Source organism: Metschnikowia bicuspidata (assembly GCF_001664035.1).
Source record: "Metschnikowia bicuspidata var. bicuspidata NRRL YB-4993 chromosome Unknown METBIscaffold_4, whole genome shotgun sequence".
Taxonomy (NCBI): Eukaryota; Fungi; Ascomycota; class Pichiomycetes; order Serinales; family Metschnikowiaceae; genus Metschnikowia; species Metschnikowia bicuspidata.
In genome coordinates this window covers 834,370-855,448 of record NW_017387734.1, presented here as the reverse complement: position 1 = coordinate 855,448, position 21,079 = coordinate 834,370, and the positions used below count along the sequence as shown (strand labels likewise).

The 21,079-nt window shown below is 46.5% G+C and overlaps 6 protein-coding genes across 6 annotated transcripts; 2 read left to right on the top strand and 4 right to left on the bottom strand.

Annotated features, from left to right (window-relative positions):
• Positions 1-1,844: 1,844 nt before the first annotated feature.
• METBIDRAFT_21847 (uncharacterized protein) lies at positions 1,845-2,375 on the bottom strand (the record flags this gene model as incomplete). Its single annotated transcript, XM_018855110.1, has 1 exon — positions 1,845-2,375. A coding segment is annotated over one exon (531 nt), but the record flags the coding sequence as incomplete, so codon positions are not given.
• A 2,506-nt stretch (positions 2,376-4,881) lies between these two features.
• Positions 4,882-5,040, bottom strand: METBIDRAFT_43769 (uncharacterized protein; the record flags this gene model as incomplete). The annotated part of the gene is made up of 1 exon (XM_018857697.1): positions 4,882-5,040. The coding sequence occupies one exon, from the start codon at positions 5,038-5,040 to the stop codon at positions 4,882-4,884; it is 159 nt and encodes a 52-aa protein (XP_018710975.1).
• Positions 5,041-9,143: 4,103 nt separating this feature from the next.
• Positions 9,144-10,609, bottom strand: METBIDRAFT_78830 (uncharacterized protein; the record flags this gene model as incomplete). The annotated part of the gene is made up of 2 exons (XM_018858950.1): positions 9,144-9,146; positions 9,362-10,609. 2 exons carry the CDS (start codon positions 10,607-10,609, stop codon positions 9,144-9,146), a joined length of 1,251 nt encoding a protein of 416 aa, XP_018710974.1.
• Positions 10,610-12,454: 1,845 nt separating this feature from the next.
• On the top strand, positions 12,455-12,744 carry METBIDRAFT_32456 (uncharacterized protein). Its single transcript, XM_018856050.1, has one exon. It carries the CDS (start codon positions 12,459-12,461, stop codon positions 12,717-12,719), a length of 261 nt encoding a protein of 86 aa, XP_018710973.1. The 5' UTR covers positions 12,455-12,458; the 3' UTR covers positions 12,720-12,744.
• A 2,627-nt stretch (positions 12,745-15,371) lies between these two features.
• PIR1 (beta-1,3-glucan linked protein) lies at positions 15,372-16,280 on the top strand (the record flags this gene model as incomplete). Its single annotated transcript, XM_018855276.2, has 1 exon — positions 15,372-16,280. A coding segment is annotated over one exon (909 nt), but the record flags the coding sequence as incomplete, so codon positions are not given.
• A 624-nt stretch (positions 16,281-16,904) lies between these two features.
• On the bottom strand, positions 16,905-20,207 carry METBIDRAFT_83517 (serine/threonine protein kinase). The gene is made up of 3 exons (XM_018859229.1): positions 19,923-20,207; positions 18,383-19,542; positions 16,905-18,353 (listed from the first exon to the last, which is right to left on the bottom strand). Exons 1-3 carry the CDS (start codon positions 20,046-20,048, stop codon positions 17,183-17,185), a joined length of 2,457 nt encoding a protein of 818 aa, XP_018710971.1. The 5' UTR covers positions 20,049-20,207; the 3' UTR covers positions 16,905-17,182.
• Positions 20,208-21,079: the final 872 nt, after the last annotated feature.

The window sequence follows — 21,079 nt, the reverse complement described above, 5'->3', positions numbered from 1 at the left end:
ACTCTCGCACACTGTTTGTGTATTCGAAACAATCGCACAGCAAGCACAAGGTTTCGGCATTGATCTTGCCATTTTACTGCATGAGATCGTTTGATAATGGTTTCACCAAGCTTATTGAGCGTGAGTTTCGCGATCTCAGATTCAGGTCGCTAAACCTCCTATGCTTCGCCGCGTTGATCATCAGACGCCACCAGCCTGGGCGTAGACAAAAAACACATACGGGGAACTTGTTTTTTCTATCGAAGACGAGTAGAGAGTCATTAGTGAGAGGTTTTTAAGGCGCGATGATGTCCACTTCACTTGAACACTTAAAACACCCTGAGTCTCTTCACGTGCATAGATAATGCTCTAGAGCCTCATTCCTCCCTCACTCTGGCGAAGCTAATGCTCCGCACGTTCCGAGGCAGCGACAGTTGGTCTTCGTCCAAAGTTGCCTGAACTTCTTGCGGATTCTTCACCCGTATATTTGGAAGACTTTTTTGATGTGTGCTTTTGTGCAGCCTGGGGAGCGTGAACACAAACTTTTTATCTGTGTCGTCACAAATTTCAGATCTTGAGCTCGACTGCGTGTCCGGAAAGCTATCGGTAGTGACATAGTTGTTGCTCAGAAGTTTCCCAGGCGAAATTTTGCTAGGGGAGCTGCCTGTGCTGGGTCCCCTATTTTGTCCGAGAATCGCGGTTGGAGATTCACTACTCCGGAACACGCTCGACAATTTAGCTGGTGTAGACGCATGACGTATAAGTGTTTCCGTGCTGCTTTCTTTGCGGAGCATGCCCGAGCCAGTTTTGTTACCAAGGGTGAATTTATCACGGGGAGCGTGTTCTCTTGTCCCTGGATTTTCCTGGCTGTGAGCATCTGAGTCTGCTAGCCACATACCTGAAGCAGATCCGCGGCGCGCAAGTGAAAGCGGTGAAAATGTGAACTGGTTCACAAAGGAGCCCGAAACCGGTGTTATCAGCGCAGTGTATTTCCCACCTGCATCGTCCAGATCGTGGTCCAAGTCATCAGTACGCAGCGGTGGCGCTTCTGCTTGCAGCAAGCCATCATTCCTCAGCAGTTGTCGCATCAGCAGCAATGCCAATGACGATCTCCGCGACAGAGCACTGGTAAATTCAACCTGAAGTGGGCTAATGGGAAGTGCCTGCGAGGATGTGAGCGACCGTGTTATGAGCGGTGAGCCACGGAAGCTGAGTGCAAGCGACTTTGCGTGCTGGCGACTGGGCTTATGCAGTTCAACGGGCGGCAAAACGATGTCTCTGTCACCAGCAATGGGCAATGACCTCAGGTGCTTGCGGCCCTTGCGGTCTGAGTCGGAAACCACAGACTCAGTGGGCTTCCTGTCATCTTTTTCTCGAAGTCCCGACGCTCGGCTGGACTCTACGGAGTTGTGGGCTTCTGTGCTCGAATTGGACGTCTCTATCATGTCAGAGTCGAGAGAGGTGCGCAGAATGGATGCGATATTCCCGTAATTTGCGAGCAGGCTAGTGCCTAAGGACGGCCGAGAATATTTCTCCGGAGATATTTCGAGCACCAGCAGTGAAGCATCCCACTGTGACATCGTGTGAAGTGAAGTTTCGTCTTCAGCGAGCTTGTCCACCCACATTCTTTTCAGGGAATGATACTGGCGCTCCATTTCAAAGGAAACAGCGTAACACACGGGGAGTTGTCCACGGGCATTCGGGGTGTTTTCACACTGCGCAATTACCGTATGTAGAAACTCACGGATTTGTTCCGGCGAGCTAGCTGAGGAGCTGGACTTGGTACCACTAGTCATATGAATGGCCAGGTTCGCGGAGCTGGAACCGTCACCTCTGGCGGTCTTTTGCCGCCGAAGAGCGTCAGCCATGACATAATTCAAAAGCGCTTCAATACATTTAAGGCCACCGTAGGCAAAGCAAAGGTGGAGGCAGGTGTCGCCATTTGCATCCGGAAGTCTCCAGTCTGCACCGTACTCCAAGAGCAACTTCACGCCGTCAATGAAGCGGAACACGCAACAATAGTGGAGTGGCGTACGATGCACGGGGCCGCCCCGGCGGTCGAGCCAGCGGGCCCCCAGGAATTCTTGGAGCAAGAAATGGAGCGTCTGCGAGTGGTGATGCCGGAGCGGCATGTGTAAGACAGTCAAACCGTCGAAAGTCACGAGATCGAGGTCGCAAAGCGAAGATTCATTTAGACGCACACGGCTCATCTGCGAGACGAGGTGGAAGCACACCAAGTAGTGGCCGTGGAAGGACGCGTAGTGGAGGTTGCACCAGCCCTGGTGTGCCGGGTCCACGTTGAGCCAAAGCTCCGGGAAGCGGGCCAACAAGCGTTTGGAGATGGCCAAGTTGCCTGCCACAATCGCCTTGCGGAGTCTTTCTGGAGGGTCCAACATGTACGGCGTATGTGCCAGAGCGAACGGCTGGTGTAATCGTGGGGTGAATTCTGGGGCATACCTAAAATGGTCACCTGCCGGGCACGTGATGAAGGATGCACGGGTGCAGGGACGAGGCCTGGGGGCCAGAAGCTCGAGACATGCATTTGGATCAGGTTGTCTTCTTTGCCTCAGCGGCGATCTTCAATGGGCTAGAAACGTTTCGAGAATCAACATTGCTCTTGACTTTTATCGTACTGGCCCATCTGGAAAATGGGGGACCGCGTAACGCGTGCCTGGCCTGAAACAAGCATACTGCGCTATTTAGTGCAAGAAATCATCGAACATAGTGGGGCAGAAAGTGTTTTAAAGTAGACGCCAGAAGCCTCGAATTTTATTTCAGGGCCTGCTGTTTGTCCTATTTTTCTTACCACGTTCAGCTTGACACGACATTAGGGAACGGGACTGCGGCGACTGCTCCAAGTTTCAGCCCGGCTGGTAACAGAATCTTTCTTCTAAAAAGAAGAAGTCACAATGTGAGTCACAATGTTGCTGTCCCTTTCTTTTCTTTTGTATAAAACTTGTGGTAATGGAGAGGTCTTATGAACTTACCCGCCCACTTCCTTTAGTGTATGTTGCGAAAGAACAGACCGAATTTTCCAGAATGATTCCAGAGTTTGACAACGCTTGAGTGACCTGGCTATATATGTATGTAAAAATGCCTAGAAATCATAGGTCTGGAATTTGGTCTGAAACTTATGAATCGTTGTCCCTTGCACGAGTAGTGGCTGCAAAAACAGGAGCAGTCAGCGCGTCACAAGCATGGTGGATCAGTATAATAAAACATAGCTGTACATACAGAACCCGAGTTGAGTCATTAAACATAGAATGAAAAAAGGGGAGCTTCCCGATAAAACAAATATTGATGGCGGAATTCAACATGGAAAAAGAGTTGAGGGACAAAAGTTTTTTTCTGCATCGGTCGCAAATTCTATGTCACGCGAACAAAAGCGTCCGAGATGTTCAACGTTGCATTCCGAATTCTTTACTCAGATTCTGATCAATAGTCTAGCCTTACTTCTTTGCATGGAGCATGTAAGTACATTTCAAAGGCCTGTGATGTTGGGAACTTGTCTCAATTTCTAATATCTCAACAGAATAGATAGAGTGTGCGTTTAGTTAAGTAGAAACCCATTCAGCTCTCACTTGTCAAGCTTGAAGATTCTCGTGCTTATGAGTGGTATTTCCGAGGCCAGCAGTCTTGAATCTTTGCTGGGGAATGATGTTACGAAATTGAATACATCCAGGTCTCTCAGAATTTATTATTAATTGCATAAATAATCATTCTCTTTTGTTGTAAAACATTGCTTAGACTAAGGTTTATTTGGACGCTCATATCACGTAGGGTATTTTATGGTGTTCGGATCCGGATGGATTTTTGGCTGAAAATTATTGGTCGTTTTCATCAAAGAGTAAGCACAAGATGGTAGAATTGAACCATGATTTTCGGCCAGAAGTGAGTCATTTTATAACTTGAACCCACCACATATGTTGGTTTATGATGAAGCTCGTTTCGATTGTATTAAAACAAATTTTGTGATTCTCTTTTTGAGAGGGGAGTCGTAATCACAGCCACTTTATCAATAAGCCGTGAGACAACATGTGCAACCACGAACTGTTCGAAAAACTGTCTAAAAAACCCTTAATTTTTTCTCCTCATTCCACTGTCCATAGCTTTTCTCACAATGAGACTTTTGAGCAATCATTAGTCATATTCAATGATATAAATGGTATCAGTATACCTCAAATCTACCGATCTTATTCGATTAAAACAAGTGAGTGCAGTGTAAATTATCTTTAGGCGAAGCAAACTCGGAGGTAGTACTATTCATAAAACGCCAGGGCCGCAAATCGGAGCAATCTCATATTGTGACTAAATCATAGCATGCCTCGTAGCACAGTAAAATACGAATAGTGAGCAATGATCTCTTATAGTGACCTGTTATCCTTAAGAGCTCCACTGTTCGGGACTAAAGTCTGGAGAAATGAAGACCCCACAGGCCGACACCAGTAGTTTAAATATGTATTTGTGTATTCCCCATACTTGAAAGCCCCAAGCCATTGTTACAGAGATGTGCTGCTTTGCGTTTTGTAGTAGCACCCTCAAAAGATTCAAACGAGGAGGCAACAAGTGCCTTACAATACGCCTTCCCAGCACCATGGATATAATCACTCAATTCTGCCTCGCCATGTGCACCTTCTAATACCATGAGAAGCTAGTCGTACCACCCTGCACTGAGTGGCTCAAACATTTGAATGCACACTTCTGTACCTAAGTCTACAAATTCAGATTTTCGTATTGTGTATTTCATGTTGTAGTATACAAGAGCAGAGCAAGGGCCCTCTACCAAAGCCCGGTTTAACACGACCACAGAATTCAGGTTCAGGTTTCAACATAAAGACTCGAAATGGCCAAACGCCCGTGCACTATGCCAAATGCTTCTTTTCTTTCATTTTCGTCGGTGGTTCAATGGTGGCCCTCAATGAAATCGTTCTTCACTCTGTAAAAGATGTAGAACCACATGGCGGCGCCAAGAAACTTCGAGCTCCACTTCAATCTAGGATCAACATGTGGCTTTGCAGGAGCTGCATGGCGGACGTACTTGGCTATGTGATGAGCAGCCATTTTCTGTAGGTAGTGTGGAGATAATGCTGTAATCGTTATGACGCTCTTTTTTACTGGCGATATGGTTGGCCAGGTCCATGTGCAGGTCGGCTGTAATGTGTGGTGCACGGGTGTTGTGCTTTCGAAAGGTTCTTTTAATTCCCCTATACATTTTATAATACAAGCCTCTGAACATGGATCTTGGTCATTAATACCGTGAGTTCCAGTGGATTGTGCTCCCCAAGTTTTGTGTTTAGCTGAAGGATGCGGGTGCCTCTTTTCTGGTTGCCCATCAGGAGAGGTCAAATACAAGGGGATCCGTCAAGAACACACGAGCAAGACTTTGTGAATTCTGGGCAGACCACAATCGGCTATTTTTATATCTACAAGATTTCAAAGCAGCATCATGTATCATTTATCTAAAGGGCGCTGAAAATATTTGGCTGGGGTCGATCATATACAGGATCTTAGTTTTGTTATTGTCTATTGTGTGGGATATAAGACGAATGTTTCGACTCGGTGAATTCTTTAGTAACTAAAATATTGCAATTTCACGGACAAAAGAATGAAATCGTTTTTTCTTTCCTTTTGGTCTTATTCACTGCGAGAACATCTTCCTCATATAAGATTTATATCTGCTGTTGTTAATTTCTCAGACTTCTTTCAAACAGACCCTCAGCAATACGGTACACAAAATCAAGCTGAATGATTCAAGCAACTTCATGAGTTATCTTCCGAAGCTTTGGGACCGAAATGTCTTGTATCGTTCAAAAATGTGATGAAGGGGGCCCGATTAGCTCGACAATAATGCTCTTCGAATATGTAACTTGCATAGTATATATGTTTAGTTGGAAGACAATCGGACAAAATGACATTTGCTTCAAACAATGATATTTCCAGTGCAGATATAACTTCGGCCCTGAATAAGGTTTTTTTTTCAAAAGTCGTTATCATCATATGTATCTTCAAAACACCTATTAAAAAGATGCAGTTGTCGACTATTAGTACGTGAATATCTACAGTTTTGGACAAAAATGACTTATCGTTTATTTGAACTATATACTTTTTTTTTCTTTTTTCTTTTTTCCTTGTTTTTGATGCACCCTCGTCATCGATGAAGGCACCTTTGTTTGTTTAGTCATTGGTCCACTTAAGGATTGCAAGAGTAGTATGTTTCACCCCCACCATACTTCTTCCCGTGATGTTGTCAACTAGTTTGTAAAGAATGAGAAGACTTCACGATTCAAATTTTCATGACCAATCGAATCTATTTATCACGAGTACGGTTCAGCCAAAGAGGCACCGAAAAGTGGTCCCCGCGTCTCCTTAAGAGTCTAAGGATTTTCAACCCTTGAAAAGATGGTGAAACAGAGATCGGGGATTGACCCTGTTGTGTCTCGCCAATTTCAGACCGAGTTGGCTTATTTGAATATGAATGACTCATCTGACTTGCACTAGAATTGTCATCTGTTGGATAGATAATTGGGCTTTTCAGCAAACGAAACGGTCTCAAATATTGGACGTTTTGACTGTTTGTAGGTGATTCATGAAAGTCGTGAGTGCTAGAAGATATCAAGCCCAATTCCATCAATTCTTTTATGCGATTGCAGACTTTTTCATACTCTTTGGCAGTGGTATCAATAGGAAAAAGAAAATCCATTTCGGCTTTGTGAAAGTCCATTCCTGATGGTTTCTTTGAAGAAGAGGCGGTTTCGTTATGACGCCATGCTTTCTCTCCACGTGGACTGAGGAGCAGACGATTTGGAACCTTCAATAGAGATACCAGGCTAGAAAGTCCATTCTGTGTTCTATTACCAAGTCCTGGAACACTGTTGTCTATGAAGAAGTACGGCTCTCCAGCAATATAGACCACCACAAGTCCCATATATTCATCCATCACGTGCAGCGTGTCAATTGGTGTGCCTGTTTGATACTTGAGATTGTCCAGTTGTGAACAAGAACAGCAATCAACAGAAGGTCTCCTATCATCAAGCCCGATCATAGAAGATTGGCATGATCTTACCTTTGGGCGTGCAGCATGGGTTCGGGATCTCTTCAAGGGCCGCAAATCATTTAAATGTCCTATTTCCAGACGAAAAATCATGGGAGAACTGGTATTTATTTCAGGAGTATAGCCAAGTTGCCCAGTCATATCGTGCATTTTGTCATGGAAGATTTGCGGCTCCTTTGGAGGAGTTCCGGGCCGAAGGCTTTTGGGGAATTTTATTGGAGAATTGTGTTTGAATTTTCCAAAGAGCCTACTTCGTGAGCTTCTTTTTACTTTAGTGGACTTCATCTTTTGCTTCGATGGCTTCGCACGCGTGTTGGGTATGGAATCAGATTTATCGTCTGAAATGGGGAATTTGGATACCGGGGTTTGACTCAGAGAATGCAAATTGGGGTGCGCCAAGACGAGAGTAACTTCGTCCAGCATTTTTTCAGAAGATCCGTCATGACAATTATAATGTTCAATAGTGAACTTCCGTTTGACAACTGATTTCTTTGTCTTGACAAATTCAGGATTCTTTTGTGGTCTGTTATCAACTGTGTACCCAGGGTTCATTTCTTGCTTGAAGGTATGTCCATCTGCAAAATGATCAAGTTGTTCAGAATAATTATCTTGCCTCTCAGGAGGGCGCAAAACAGGTGGACGTTTTGTGAAACGGATTCGTCTTCTATAACCCATAGACGTAATTTTGAAAAGAAGCAATGTGGTTCAAAAGATTCTACGCTTGGATTGGGAAAGTAGTCCTTATATAGTATAAGAGGATTCTGCAATGGCAGATATTAAAAGTGGCACCATAGGGTTTAAGGAATAGAACCGCGAAGATTCAAGAGGGTCGTAAAGTATGGTTTTGAAGACTTTGGCAAGAAGTGCGCTTTAGACAAGGACATGCATTTTCTACTCAACTTTATGAGATTCGAAATACGCCTAACAGTCTGGCTCAAAGCATCATCCTCAAACAGATTTTGTTTTATCGAGACTCTGTTTTTGGCAGGAAAACATTTTGTTGCATGTTTGGGTTCTAGTGCGATCAACATATCGAAAAAGTGGCTTCATAATTCGAGTATGTCAATGCTTTGCAAACTTCATTCAATTTATTCGCACCATCCGTGGTTTAAAATTTGGTTCCCGGGGAGCGAATTTGATATAGTTTGTTTGAGTATCAAAATTAACAAAGAGCAAATGGACATTGCGGGCTATTTCGGAGCATGTCGCAAAAAAAGATTGCAATTAGTTCACAAAACTCGTTGCTGCATAAGATTTCGATACAGTTATAAAAAAAAAGTCTTTTTTAAGGCCAATAGAGCCGTGTTTGTGAACACCGGCCTTACTTGGTACAATTAATCCAAATTGTATTCTATGCGTTGAGGAATTAAATTACGTTGTTCAGAGTATGAATGCATACATATCCCATTATAATAATGAACATGACTTTTGAAAATGTTCTGTGATCAACAGTCCATTTTTTGCCTGTTCCACATACTACGTGTCTTCAAGCAAGACTGTACCTTTGTTTGATCGATATAATTTAAATATCGTTTAGAGAATGAAAACACCGCAGAAAGAACCCTCTTTCATCACGTATGCCTTTCTTATTGGAAACAAGTCTGTCCATTTTTTGGCCTCAAAAGACATTTCCGGTAATTCAAATCTTTAACATTGTTCGAAAATCGAGGCGTGGAGGAGTCGGGGTGTTGAAAGATATGAAAGTCGTCCACGAGTATTCCATGTTATATTTGATGCGCGTCACATATATTTAAAGGCTCAGAGAACTCTAATTGTCTCTCGACTTGATTTTTTATCAAAGTTTCTGAGCTTTTCTGTTCGTATCACACCAGTCCTCTCAGGATAAAAGCTTTAAAGAGAACAGTGTATGACGTATTCCAATTCCATATCGAGCTCCAACACAATTTTTCGAATCTCTGCATTGTCTGAGCTCAAATATCTTTAATCACATGGTGAGTGCCTATCTAATGATGGAGAACCCAAGTGATGAAATGTGCCATGTGGTGTACGAGGACACATGCTACGAGACTTGTGAAGTGAATTTAGTCTCGATGGTTCAAGCCAAACTATAAGTACTCAATTGCAAGCAAATCAGCATTGACAGATAGTCATTTCACTTCATAAAAAGTGCACAGCGTGTATTCTTCTTGTGGTTTTCTTTGATTCTTCAGTCTATATGAAAAATTGAAAGTGGCGTTCAAGAGCCGTGTGTTCAATGCAATCTTTGCTGCATTCACTTACTCCAACAGGCACAGGACCCAGTCCTCCAGCCACTTCCGGAAATATCCCACCCAATCATTTTTTCTCCTTCTGAGCATTCTTTTCATTCACCTCCGTCACATACTGGATCATCTCAGCATACTTAGGTCTGACCGGCCAGAGCGAAGGCGCGTGGTGGAGTTGGACATCCAAAGTCTCGGCCCAGTCAAACACCAAGCCCTGGTTCACCATGAAAGGAGAGCCCACAAAGGCAAAGTCAATGGTGCCCTTTTCGAGGAGCTCGTTGACCTTGACAGGGTCGTGCATGCGGCCCACGGCAGCCACAATGGCCTTGTCGCCCACTGCTTTTTTGACCGCCTCCGACACATTCATAAACATGCCGAAATGCTTGGGCCATCTATCGGCATTGGCATCGTTTCCTCCTCCCGAAATGTCAAGGAGGTCCACGCCGTGCTCCACGACAATGGGCGCCAACTTCACCGAGTCCTCAAGAGTCCAAGCGTCTGGGTTGGAGTCGTGCAACTCAGAGCCACTCCATCTCAAAAACACGGGGTAGTCCTCAGGAACACTGGCCCTCACGCAGTCAATGACCTCCACCAAAAGACGGATTCTGTTTTCAAAAGACCCGCCGTACTGGTCGGTTCTCTTGTTCGAGTGCGCAGACATGAACTCGTTGATCAAGTAGCCGTGTGCGCCGTGGATTTCCACAAAGTCAAACCCGGCGGCAACGGCTCTCTTGGCAGACTCGCCGAACTTCTTGACGATCTCACGGATCTCTTCCACGGTCAACGCTCTAGGCACAGGGTACCGGCCCCCCTCTCTAAAAGGCACGGCAGAGGGAGCCACCACCTTGTCCTTGTCGCCCCTAGGATCCCAGTCCTCCAAGCTCACAAAAGGAGGAGCCCCCAACGCCTTGCGTCCTGCGTGGGCAAGCTGGATTCCGATCCGCGACGTGTTGGCATGGGCAAAGTCGACAATCTCCTTGAACTTGGCCTCCTGCTCGTCGTTGTAAAGCCCCACATCCACAGGCGACACTCCTGCGTGAGGGGTAACGGTTGTGGCCTCGACCATTACCAAACCAGGGCCTCTCAAAGCAAAGGCCCCGTAGTGGATCTTGTGGTAGTCCGTAGGAATGTCGTTCACGCCTGTGTATTGGCACAAAGGCGACACGCCCACCCTGTTGGGCAAGACCATGCCTCTGATTATCAAGGGCTGGAAAATCTTGGGTGTTTTCTCGTTCAAGTCCACGGCTGATCCAACCACACCTTCAGGCAATGGGTACTCATATGGGAGACCGGCCGCGAGTTTGTATGGGGCGTCGGTGCCCTCTTTTGCTTTTGGGAGTTCGAGTTGTGTCATCATGTGTGGATGCTGGATTCTTCGGATTTAGTTGGCGTTCATGTCCCAGGCATGCCTGTTTTATACTTGAGCACCATTACTAAGCTGGGCGTTGTGAAGTTGCAAAACTGCAGGATTGCTGGGTTGCAAGCCTGCACACAAACACGGCGGCGGTGTTTATCCACCATCCCGGAACTCCAGAGCAATCATGAGCAAGGCATGTGATCTGGCTTTCTCTGGTGGGCCCACCACTTACCGGCATTAAAGAGCGGCATTGTCTGTCAAAATTGTTCAAGTAGCACTCGCTGCTGAAATACGTGTTTTTTCCATCTTATTTTACTTTTTGTTCGGTTGGTGGTTGCCGATGTTTCTTTCTCATTCCTCTGTATAAGAGTGACAGCTTGAAGTGGGCTGATTATAATCAGCGGGTATTTGGGGGTAGTTTGCAGCTAAGGCCTTTGGGCGTGGTATTCTGGGAATTCACGGTCAAACCTCCGAATATCCTCTGGCTCCATTTCATGATGCACTGTGAGCTCCCGAAATGCCTTCAATGCCATTAAAAACATCGCCTCGCACTCAGACAATATTTGGAGAATTCAAAGGCCTTTTTCACATGCGTTCAAATTGGAACGGGCAGGTTTTCAGTGGTGCCGACTTGTTTAAAAACGGAATAGAATCTCTTCGAATTTCTACACATACCGGATGCGGGAAATGCGCTATCGTGGAGTCACGTGACACTTGACTATGTTCATATTGAATACACATTCTCTTATATCTGGCCAGACAGCGAAAGGATGGAAGGATATTATCATAAATTGTTTTCAAAAAAATGCTGGCGAAATTCAATACTTTTAAAATTGAATCAAGGTGATTGTTGCAATGGTGTGACTTTGCAACATAGCTACTTAATCTATACAGAGGCCATGCAAGTGCATGTTACTTCATTCGGAAGCCAAGTACTCTTTGAAGTCTATACTTTCTTAGACAGACCAATTCGACCCTTTAATGGTTTTGGTTCGTTGGATGCACAAGCACCGCTTCTGAAAGCATGTGTTGGGATAGTTGATGTCTCAAATTCCACAACGTGAAGTAAACCAGTATTCTAACCTATAAATTTCTCTGTGCCAAAAGAGGGACATGCCCAAGTAAGTTCTTGCCATTGCTAGCGTAGAAATGTACGAATCACCTTACAAGAATTTCTTAGTCTATGAATCCCGGTGGATTAAAATCTTCGATACATAATCACGCGTATGCAGAGTCACGACGCACGACCGGACATGACAAGATGTCTCCGTGAACAAGAGTGCATAAGCCGCGGCGCTTGGTGGTTGAGAGGCAATTCAAGCATTATACCATGTGGGTATATGATACAAAACAAAAAAGAAACAGCTAGAAAAGCCCAAACTTTAACAAAGACTGAAGCTTTTTATTTCGACTTATGTGAAAAGCAACGCATTTTAGTACCGCACAAAGGGATCCTATGAAACTTTAGACCTGTTTTCCATGGGGTGGAATAAATATATTTTTATGTATATGAGTCTAGTGTAATGATTCAGACATCCTGAGTAATTACGACTTATACGGAAACGGAGACTCAACACTATTATTTATTACTACATCCTAGTAGACAGTCATACAGTGACAACAAATGAACATAGAAGAAAAAATACGCCAGCGTACATACGACGGAGAAAATTATGATGAGGGAATCTACACCACCCGAATAAGACAATTTCGTATTTATGACAGGTGATGCAGACAAAGTGGCTGTGTTCTTGGTTTTAAGGATGAGCCTTTCGCTTTGAATCTCGAGGAAAACAAGAAGTTGCTTCAAAAACTTTTTTCTGTACCTTTGCCCTTGGTTCGCTCAATGCATTGTGTTCAGTTCATAGATAAGTGGACAAAATTATACAATGCCATATTTGGGGTATGGACTGACTTGACATCGGTCAGTTATCAGTATTCGTGGGCGGGTCCGGCAGTTGAGAAATTATCTTTTACAAACTCGTTGGCTCTTACACCCCAAATAAACAAGCTCTCGGGAACGTTGTCGATTTATAGGGTTCTTTGGGGCATAACTATCTGTTTGTTCGCAATGGTGATACAACTATTTTCCAGTCTGATGCCATAGCATATTACAGGTGCAAAAACAAGGAGAACTATAGTTTAGGTCCATGAAAGTTGACTTCCATACCTTGAATGTTAATGTTTTTCTTCTCATGCCCTGTAAGCTGACAGATGCGTGGCAGTGGTATCCATAGAGAAAAAAAGAAACAAACAGCTGAGCTTTGGTAACAAAAACACCAAAAAGTAACAGTACATCGAGACATTGGCGAATGATGGGGCCCGGCTTTTTCATACCAGGGACGCCTTATGTGACTTTACCAATAGAGGGCTGATGAAACTCGGCTAAACTTTGTTGCATGGGAAGGGCTACTCAACAGGCGAGATTTTGTTGATGGATATGCACTTAGAAATTGGTGCATTTGTTGCGATTTACTAATACTACTGGTAGTTTTTGTAGGATTTTAAGTTCTTTCATCTCAGCGATGGCCACGTGAATTCTTGTATTTCTGGACAACCAGACAATTTACAGGTCATTCCACGACTTCTTTCTTGGCCATATCCTCAATGTTTGTTGTCATCGACTGAATGCAACTGTGCTGGTGGAATAAAGAAAACCAGGGCCAATGTAACCTATTTGGTTAGTTGCTATGTGGATAACTTAGTCCATTTGATCCGAATCCTTGCTATACAAGTTTTGCAGTTGCCTGGAGGCATGTTTTAGTATTGTTAATGTCTTGATATTGGTTCTTTTGGCCGAATTCCGATCTAAAGACAAGAGGACAGACATGAACATGAACAGCGACTTGATCAAAGACTTCCAGAAACTCAAGAAGCACGAGCTTTCTTTTCAATTGAAAAGTAAAAGTCTTTATTCAAATAAACTTCATGAGAAGCCAGGCTTGATGTGCTTTAAAATTCGGTTGTCATGTTGGGCTATTCAACTTGTATTGGGAGCGCAAACCCCGTCTATATTTCCCTCTGAATGAGGTTTAACGTGTTACTCATAAATCTACTTGAAACAATTCTTTGGAACGGCCGAAAAAATCTTCTATTCCACGAAATTCCAAAGATGACTGAATTTGGCAATAACGCTATAGCACCTGACTGAGCCGTTGGTGGCCTCGTGTTACTATCCAGCTGACCCAATGAGAGACCGACCACCATCAAAATTTGCAGTCAGGAATCTCGTATGATTCGCCTTACCGCGCGTGCCTGCCTCAGCCTACTTCATGGCTTAAGACAAATGGCCAGTCTTTCGGGATTATGTGTGTGCATATATTTTTCATGAATGAAGAGATTTCGGATGTAGCTTCCGGCCCGGCAACCTAGGCTGATATTACGGGTGAAATAACCGCTTTCCATTCGCTGACAAAAGCCGGTTACAAACAGGCCCAAAGGTAAATATAAAGCATGTCGGTTGTGGTTTCCTAACCGTTCGGGAGGTTAATTCCGGACAACCCTATTTACATACAAGGCTTGCGATCACGTTTTCGCAAATGCGTGCGGAAGGAGTCGTTCGAGATTTGCGGAATTCACATCAGGGCAACGGGATAGAAATAGGGGAAGGTATGTGTGACCGAAGTGCATGTGTTTCTGCCTGTAAACTCTAACAGAATTTTTTTTTTGCTCTACTACTTGTTGGCTCTATACAGAAAATCCCACGAAAAAACAGACGGGTGCTCGCAAGATCATTTACTGCGCCCGGCCGGTAACACGTGACCGGCGGCCCGCATTGGGCTCTGTGATTACGTGCATGTTTAGCCCAGCGTACAGAATCTGCCACATACACAAACAAGCGTCTGGTTAATTACTATTCCGTTCTGAGAGAAACTCGGCCATCAAGGTCGGGAGAGAAGGATGAATGAAAAAAGCAGATCCAATCCAAAAACCCAACGGATATCAGAAAGTGTATAATAGTAAAAGCCACAAGTTGAATGGCTAAGTATCTTTTGTGAAGAAAAAGAAATTATGAAAAGCAAAAAATACCAACTCTTTGGGTTGCGCAAATAAATTAGGGTCTGGAAGCTCACGAACGAATATGTGATCGTTGAGGGAAAAAAATGCTTGACAGGCTGAGTCCAGGCGTGCGACCGGCAAAGCTAGTTGCACTTGAAAAACTTTGCCTTGTACTGACGGCCAGCTGACTGTTTATCTGGACGCGTCTCTGAATTGGCTGGTGACATATAATTTCAAATGATCATAGATAACAACAGGAATGTTGTTAGAGGGCAATGTATACCAGGAACCAGCGCTACGAATCATGACCAAGGCATGCATACAAACATGAAATCCCCGCGAAAGAAAGGCTCCAGCCAACTGTTTATTGACGGTGCTAAAATTAGCAGATCATGTTTATGCAGAATTTGACATTATACAGGCATGTTTGTGCAGGAAGCCAGCCATTTATCCGTTTTAGTCAAATGACAAGCATGGATCATAGCCCAGCGGCATGCGAGTACTAGCACTGACATGCAAGGGGCAGAGTGATCTGGCACTCCCCAGCAAGCCATCTCTACGATGGCAAATGCTATAAATACCAGAAAGAATATCCCCCTACTTCAGTTTTTCTTTCATTATATATCTGCATCGTCTCTTTCTCTACTCAAGGATTCTTCACTCTTAAGCCTTAGCTTTCCCATACTTTTGTCAAGACACACGCCGCAAATCGTTGCCTTCCTATCAAAACACTCACATCACAATGCAATTTTCTCTTGCTATTTTAAGTGCCATTGCACTCGCTCAAGCTGCATACTTGCCCTCCGAGCCATGGACGACATTGACGCCTTCGGCTACCTACCCAGGCGCCACTACTGACCACTTTCACTCGTTTGGAATCCAAGTTGTTTCCATCACGACGGCTTCTTCCGAAGCTGCTTCTTCTTCCACTGCTGCTGTTGCCAAAAGAGGAGTCATCAACCAAATCGGCGACGGCCAAATCCAAAACCAGTCTTCGGAGACTTTGAGCACGCCGACCATCACCACCGCCTCTGTGATTAACCAAATCAGCGATGGTCAGATCCAGGCGCAAACCACAACCACTTCCTCGACTTCCACTTCCTCGTCGAAGATAACGACGGCGTCTGTGATTAACCAAATCAGCGATGGTCAAATTCAGGACCAGACCACCACCAGCACGACATCTTCCTCATCCTCGATGAAAACCACTGCCTCTGTGATCAACCAGATCTCCGATGGCCAGATCCAGGACCAAACCACTTCTGCTTCTACTTCCACTAACACTGCCGCTGTTGCATCGCAGATTTCTGATGGCCAGGTGCAAGCCACCGACTCCGTGTTCAAAGAAGAGACCGACGGATTTTCTGTTTCATGCAGCACCTCCAACTCTTTGATGATGGTCTTGCAAAACGGTGAGTTGAAGGACTCCAACGGCAGGATCGGCGCCATTGTTGCCAACAGACAGTTCCAATTTGACGGCCCACCACCACAAGCCGGCACTATTTATGCTGCTGGCTGGTCGGTCACGGAGGACCACTACTTGGCTCTTGGTGACAGCGATGTTTTCTACCTGTGCGTCTCTGGTGACTTCTCCAACTTGTACGACGAGAACGTCGCTGCCCAGTGTAGCCCTGTCCATCTTGAGGTCATAAACTTTGTCTCTTGTTAGACACCCCCTTCAAATAGAATATTGTATATGCGAAACGATTGAATTTTTTTCAAAATCTTTGTAGTCACTAAGCAATCTTTTCGTACGTCATGAAGGTGCCACACAATCTTTAACTACTGGCGTAGAGCCTGCCCTGTCAGGAAACAAGCAACACCAAGCAGTAATACAAAAGCATATTGCAATTTAGAAAGTGGTTCTTGAGTGGCGATTGGATAGCTTGCCCACAAGAACATCGATTTTTCAAAATGGCCCACTAAAGGCTGTACATCCATATCTTCCTTTATTAGAAAAAAGGCTTCTTATATATTTTAAATTTGAGAATGCGCTAAGGCAAATTCGCCCGAGACGTCTATCATTCGCTTTATCTCATAGAAATGTTTGTACCAAGCTTCTGCTCACAGGAGTTCTAGAAAACCAACGAGGGTTCACTACCTTGTCAAACAAAGTGAGCGACTCCCCAAGCCGGATTTGAGAACTTTCTTTGGGCTGAACCTGGTCGTACTCCGAAAGGGAAACACAGAGTACGAGCAAGGTTGCAATATCGAAGCAGTGAATCCAATTTTTCCGCCCATGTCTCTGTCTTCCGACATCAAACATGTGGATGTCTGAGTTTACCATCTGGAAGCGGAAATCGAATATTCCAGAGGGCTATTTTCTTGTTCTCAAGATGTCCGCCTGGAAAGGAGCGTAGTTTGCCATCTAAATGCTGCCCATTGACGGCAAAACGTAGTCGGAAGAGTCTATGAGGTAAACCTTCGCTTGGCTATGTGTTATGAATTCACGAACTCGCCAAGGGCAACAGGTGGTGGCTAATTTTGATGCAATGTCGGGGTTGAAGGATCGCCAAGCAATGGGCGCCAGTATAGTGTCGGACGGTAGTCTCATGCATATTCACACACATATCATCTTCGAAGAAAGCCCTTGGAGCGCTTCAGAGAGCTTTCTGGGTGGCTAGTCATGGTGTATGCCACGCTTGAGTAGAGCGTGGTATCGTTCTCCACGATATGGGCGTCCTCTGTATCTTCGTCGTCGTGACGCAAGGTCACGGAGCTGAACATAGCGAACGGATCGTCCTTCGCGTCTGCCTTCGGGAGAGAAGCCGGCTCCTCTTGGCTCGGCGGGCGATCCGCGGTGCGCTCAGGCTTCTTTGTTTTGGTGAGCACAGGGATCATGGGTGGTTTCTGGTGGCGAAGCAAAGCCCACTGGGTGGCCTTGAAGAACGGGTGTGTCTTGATGTCGGAGGCCCCCAACTTGGAGCCCAAGCGCTTTGTCTCGTCCTTAATGAGGAGCTTTTTGATGAGGCTCCTGCAGCTGGAGGACACGGGCTTCGAGTCCGGGAAGCGCACGTCGCGCTTCAAGACATTGCCGAAGGTGGTCTTGCGGTCCTTGCCCTTGAAGGGAGTGGTGCCGTAGAGCATCTCGTACATGAAGATGCCCAAGGTCCACCAGTCGACGGCGCTGGTGTGGCCCTTCCCGCGAATGACCTCAGGCGCGATGTACTCCTCGGTGCCGACGAACGAGTTTGTGCGGAAGCCGTCGATGCAAGCCTTGGTGTCGATGGCCGGGCTGGCGGAGCTGTGGGCCTTGGTGAACTGGATCTCCGGGCTCTTGATGCAGGCGGACTGCTTGGACAAGTCGAAGTCGCTCAACATGATGTGCCCCAGCTGGTGGAGCAAGATGTTCTCTGGCTTCAAGTCGCGGTAGATGAAGCCCAGCAAGTGCAAGTACTCGAGCGCCGCGGTGACCTCGGCCGCGTAGAAGCGCGCGGCGTCCTCGGCGATGGTCTTGGTGTCGCGCGTCTGGAGCGCCCGGAAGAACTCGCCGCCCATGCAATACTCCATGCAGAGGAACAACGAGTCCTCCAGCTGGAACGAGTGGTACAAGGTCACGATGAACGGGTGGCTGCTGGTGGCGAGGATCTCCTGCTCGGCCAACGCGCGCTTGATCTTGTCGCGCTGGATCATCTCCTTCTTGTTGAGCACCTTCATGGCGTAGAGCCGCGAGCTGGCCTTCTCGCGCACGAGGAACACCTTGCCCACGTCGCCCTTGCCCAACAAGCGGATCGTCTCGAAGCTGCCCGCGTCCACCTGCACGTCCATGACCTTGGCGCCAGCTGCAGGTACGTCCGGCCCTGCGTGTACGTGCGGGGCCGGCCCTGCGCGAGGTTGAGCTCGCCAATGTGGTCGTTGAGGTCGAACTCCTTGGGCGGCTCCGCGCACGGCGACCGGTCCCCGAGGAGCCGCACCAACGGCGCCAGCGCCACGCGCCGGAGCGTCTTGCGGAGCGGCGACGCGGGCTGTTGGGGTGGCTGCATGGTAGCAGGGTACGGCCCGCGCGCGAGTCCAGGCGACGGGCCGTCCGCGCTGCGGTGGCCTCGTCGGGACGGCCCCGAGAGTTCTGAGTCCAAGCGGCGGAGCGCGTTCTGCGCGCTCTGCGCGTTGCCGGCCGCGGCCATCAGGCCCAGCGTGATGTCCTCGCCGTCGTAGGTGCGCGGCCGGAAAACGGACGACGGGAACGGCTCGGGCGACGCCGCACCTGGCGCCAGCCGCGTGTCTGTGGCGGCGTCCACCGGCGCCGAAAAGCGGAAAAGCGCCCGCAACCGGTGCAAGCCGGCCAGCGCGAAGCCCGGCGAGGGCGGCGTTTTGTCGGGCGGCGGCACGGCGGGCGGGGGGTCTGTTTGGCTGGTCAGGGCACGGAAGAAAAAGCGTGGCACGGACACCGAGCGGCTGCGGCGGGCGGGCTTGGCGCGGGCGGCGGGTGGCGGCAGCGCCCGCCACACGCTGTCGGTGTCGGTGTTGGTGTCGGCGCCGGCGTCGGGCGGGCGGGCGGGCGTTGGCGAGAACAACGTCTGGTAGAGGTTGGCCATGCGGGAAACGGGCGCACAAACACGGGGTTTGGGGGCACAAACACGAGGTTTTGGGGCACAAACACGGGGTTTGGGGACAAAAACGCAGGCGGCGGGCAGGCGGAGGGGCGGGCGGGTGTTTTTGTGCGTGTTGCCGCCGGGGTTTGGCGTGTTGCTGTGACTTTCAGGGTCTCCTGGCAAGAGGAGTAGAGGGCCAGAGGCGTGGGTCTGGCGCCTTAGGTCCAAAGTTCGCGGCGCCGGAGCGCGCGCCGGGCGCTGGGCCGGGCCTGGGGCCAGGGTGATTAGGGCGGACGCTTTGAAAAGTTCGGGGGCGCTTTTTTTTCCGGGGATTTCGGGGAAAAACGGGGAGCGGGCGTTTTCGGGCGGCAGGGCGGCCGGGGACGCGACGGCCGTGCTCTTTTATATTTTTTCCGGTCGTGGGCGGGAAATGGTGGGGTGTGCTGTGGAGGTGTTGGGGAGATGTCGGGGAGATGTTGGGGACGTGGGGCGAGTTCTGGAGGCGCGTGGGCAAAAACGTGCGGGGCAGGATCTGCCGGGCCGGGCGATGGTTTTCTGCGGCGGCCTTCTGGCAGGCGGCGGGTGCGCTTCTTTCAATGATGATTTCGTATAATCAATATTTATTCAAGTATATTTAGTACTTATTCAAGTATATTCAGTACTTAGGGTTCTGGTCACTACTATGATCCAGACTCCCTAAAGAAGAAGGAATTCGGACCATATCTTCCGAGGGAAAAACCTTTATCGTGTCCGACGTTCGTTGGTGGAATCATGCATACAGAGTTGCTACTCCGGCATTTCCACGTGACAGCGTTTAATGGGCGTCCTGGGGTGTTTGCTGGTGTTGTTTGGTGTAGCGATCCAGGCGGTTGCTTGGTGATTTCTTTGATTGTTTGGTTATTCATTTGTTTTTTGGGTGACTGCTTTGTTTCTTTTCTAGGGTTATTTTGATTAATTATTTGTTTCTTTGATTATTTTGTTTGTTCGATTATTTCTTTGTTTCTTGGGGTATTTCTTTGTTTCTTGGGTGATTTAATTGTTTCTTCGGTGATTTCTTTGATTCTTCGGTGATTTCTTTATTTCTTGGGTGATGTCTTTGGTTTTTAGGCTATTTTTTTTCTCTGATCATTTATTTGTTTCTTTGATTATTTTGTCTCCTTGATTATTTACTTGTTTCTAATAATTTATTTGTTTTTTGGAGGCCCGAGCAATACATACAGGCCTGGGACCGGATCTGGAACACGTCACTCGGTGATAACGCTTCATAAATTAGCGCTTCAAAAATTAGCACTTCAAACACCACCATTTTGGAAATTAAGAATTACTTTAGGTTGGTGTTTCAAAAACAAGTGCCATAGAATATAGTTCCTCAGAAACTAGCGGCCGGCGTTGTGGTTTTAAACACAGTGGCGCTGCTCCCCGAGGTAGTCAGGTCTCTTGAAGACTTGCAGGGTTCTGTATTGAAAGCCCGTGACTGCATCGAGTCCAAATCTGACAAGCTTTCGGCAGCTTCGCTGCCGGGATATACACCCCGGAGGGGTTAATGTACTATATCATTTCAAATATATAAAAGAACATGTAATAAGGGTAAATAGTTATACCCATTTTATAAGATAATTACTATTATGACATTATATATAAACATATGATGTAATAATAAATATAAACCTATATAAGTTAATGTGATCTCCAATCGAAGGAAGGAAGGAGTTGAAAAGATTTAAATAAAATTAACTATAATATCCCATATTTAGAATAAATAAGTAAGACTATTAAAAACTAATATAAAATTATAAGTAATATAATATTATATAATAACTTATATCTTAAAAATGATACCTTAACGTTTATGTATACTATAAGCTAATAATAATACAAGCTAAGTATAATATAATCCTTTAGAGATGAATAAACCAGTTTTCGAACTTGTGAATCA